Genomic DNA, 2,533 nt, shown 5'->3' with positions numbered 1-2,533 from the left:
TCTTTCTCTTCTTAAAGTAGAAATTGCAGGGACCAGCATATGGGTAATGGTTACATCACTGGACTCACACAAAGTTGACCATGGTTTAAGTCCTGGACCCAGTGGCTTAAACTCACATCGGTCACGTGTGCATGTGTGCCCAAGATCCCGAGAGGAGAATGGAGGAGAAGGGATTGCAGTGTAGCCATCACTCCCAGGGGTGTGATTTCTTACTTTCTGTCTCTCTGTCTCTCTCTGTCTGGCGAGCACACGGGCCCTATAGCAAAAACCTCTCCAAAAAAAAGAAAAAAAAAAAGTAGAAATTCCAAAGTGTGAAGAACAAGAGCAAATGAGTATGCTATTTCAAATGTTCTCTTGCTTCTTAATCCATACAAGATAAGGGCTATGCAAATAGGGTTAGGACATGGCTCTTCAATGAAGCCCAACTATTCTGAGAAATAAATTTGAAACTGACAAAAAAAGAGAGAAAGTGTATGACAGAATGTCTTGCTGAAAAAACATTTGCAGCTTTGACAGTTATTTTTCTGTTGTTATGAAAGCACAGTGATTACCTGACAGATATTTCTGTATGACTCATCTCTTGGTGCCTATTTGGGGCAGGGGGGCTAAATGTTTTGTACTATCTAAGCAAATAAAACAATTCTCACGTCTTTGAAAGAGCAGTAAATAGGATCAGTGCTTTGCAGTAAAGAAGATAAACAGTGTGAATAGGAAATTTCTCTCTGCTACCTGTCATTTGGAAAGTCAGTTTAAGCTGGGTACATAAAATTGTCCCTCAGCTATCATATACTTTGTAAATATTTTTAAAAAGAATTCTTTCATTTAATCTTACTTATTGTGATTACTTTTTAATTTGACAAAGAGAGAGAGAAAGAGAGGGAACGTGAGAAAGCAAGCTGCCAGGTCTGGGACTCAAACAGCAGTCAGCCACATGGGAGTCCAGTGCCTTAACCACCACAACACCTGCTGGCCCCATACTTTGTTAAGTGTTAAACCAATGTCTGTAATACACACACACAAACATACAATAAAGATTTTATAAAAACAGAAAAATTAAGATGAATCAGAGGAAACCAAACAAAGAATGTAACACAATAAAATTTGAGCTAAGCTAAGTCTTAGTGTTTCAAATAAGTAGATCAGATGAAAGATTAGAATATAATTTGAGTATTTTGTTTGGGTTTCTCTTGAATTTTCAACACAACCATGAAAACACAAGATATAAAAAGTTCATAAGCCTAGACACATTTTCAGGCGCTTCTGTGACACAGACATAACTTACGGATGACAGGGCGTGCTTCAGACCAATGACCTGAGCAGAAGGGGAGGCGGAGACCTCCTGCTCCATCAGCTGCTTCAGTTTCTCTCTCTCCGCTGACATGGTATTAAAAGCTGACCTTAAAGTGAAGTAAACTATAAAGATATAATCATTACAAAAAGGAATAAAGGAAGAGAGGAAATTAAAAGCAAAATACAAAAAAAATGTGTTTCTTATAAAATAATTTAGCAAAATAATAGCCCTGAATATTTTGGGCACCGCAAACACATACTCTATCTACCTTGACGTTTTACACACCCTTTTGGAATGTGCAATGCAATGCCAAGAGTGAACCCCACTGCAAACTATGGAGTCTGGGTGCTGCTGCTGATTGATTGTAACATGGAACCACTCTGGGATGAAACTGACATGCAAGTCTACACCTTTGTGGGAGCAGGGGTCCATGGGAATGCTACACTTTCTGCTCAATTTTGTGGTAGACCACAAACTGCTTTAAAAAATAGTCTATTAAAGTGAATGCACATAGATACATTTGCCAAGTCTAAGGCCCCCATTCAGCATAACTGCCATGGCTTTTCACATCATCAAGATACTTTGCCATTTGGGCTATGCTTCTGGATTCTCCATGATCACTTTTGTTTTATTTGTATTCCCAAAGACTGGAAATGATGAGGAACAAAGCTTATTGATTAGCGGGGGAAATAGTAACAACCCAGCAGATAAATAGGACACCACCTTAACCAGGTGACCAAATTTAATTATGAGTGAGAGTCAGGTGGACCTGTGCACCTCTGTGTATGATACCTTGAAAAAGAGACAACACATTCTTTGTTGTATGACAGCTGGGGATATACAATCTGAATTTGATTATGAGGCAACATCAGATAACCCCCAAGGAAGAAATATCCCATTTTTTTAAAAAAATGACCCATATTCTTCAAAAGCTCCAATTTTATAAAAGAGAAAGGCTGAAGAACTGTTCCCAATTAAAGGAGGCTAAGAAGGCGTGCCAAAGGAAATACAATACATGATAATAGACCAGATCGTGTACTCAAGGGGATATTACTGAAATAATTGACAACATCTGAATATGGAAGGTAGAATAGATAAAAATCTTTAGTTTCAATGCTCATTTCCTGAACTTGATAACTGCACTGTGGCTATGTAACAAAATATCCCTAGTTGTAGGAAATATAAAGTATAAAGCCATAAGGAATGACAACCTGTATTAATCAGTTCATATGTGTAGAAAGA

At 37.9% G+C, this 2,533-nt stretch overlaps 1 protein-coding gene across 5 annotated transcripts in view; it reads right to left on the bottom strand.

Moving 5' to 3' along the window:
• The window catches only part of OSBPL3 (oxysterol binding protein like 3), a 226,841-nt gene that overhangs the window by 62,812 nt on the left and 161,496 nt on the right, over positions 1–2,533 (bottom strand). For all 5 annotated transcript variants that reach the window (XM_027765935.1, XM_027765934.1, XM_027765936.1 and 2 more), the window contains one exon: positions 1,283–1,413. In XM_027765935.1, coding sequence (XP_027621736.1) covers positions 1,283–1,413 — 131 coding nt within the window. The remainder of the gene's footprint in view (positions 1–1,282; positions 1,414–2,533) is intronic.

This window comes from Tupaia chinensis, unplaced genomic scaffold (assembly GCF_000334495.1).
Source record: "Tupaia chinensis unplaced genomic scaffold, TupChi_1.0 Scaffold139943_1, whole genome shotgun sequence".
In the NCBI taxonomy this organism is placed as follows: domain Eukaryota; kingdom Metazoa; phylum Chordata; class Mammalia; order Scandentia; family Tupaiidae; genus Tupaia; species Tupaia belangeri.
Note: the sequence above shows the minus strand (reverse complement) of the source record. Positions and strands in the feature narration are given on the sequence as shown.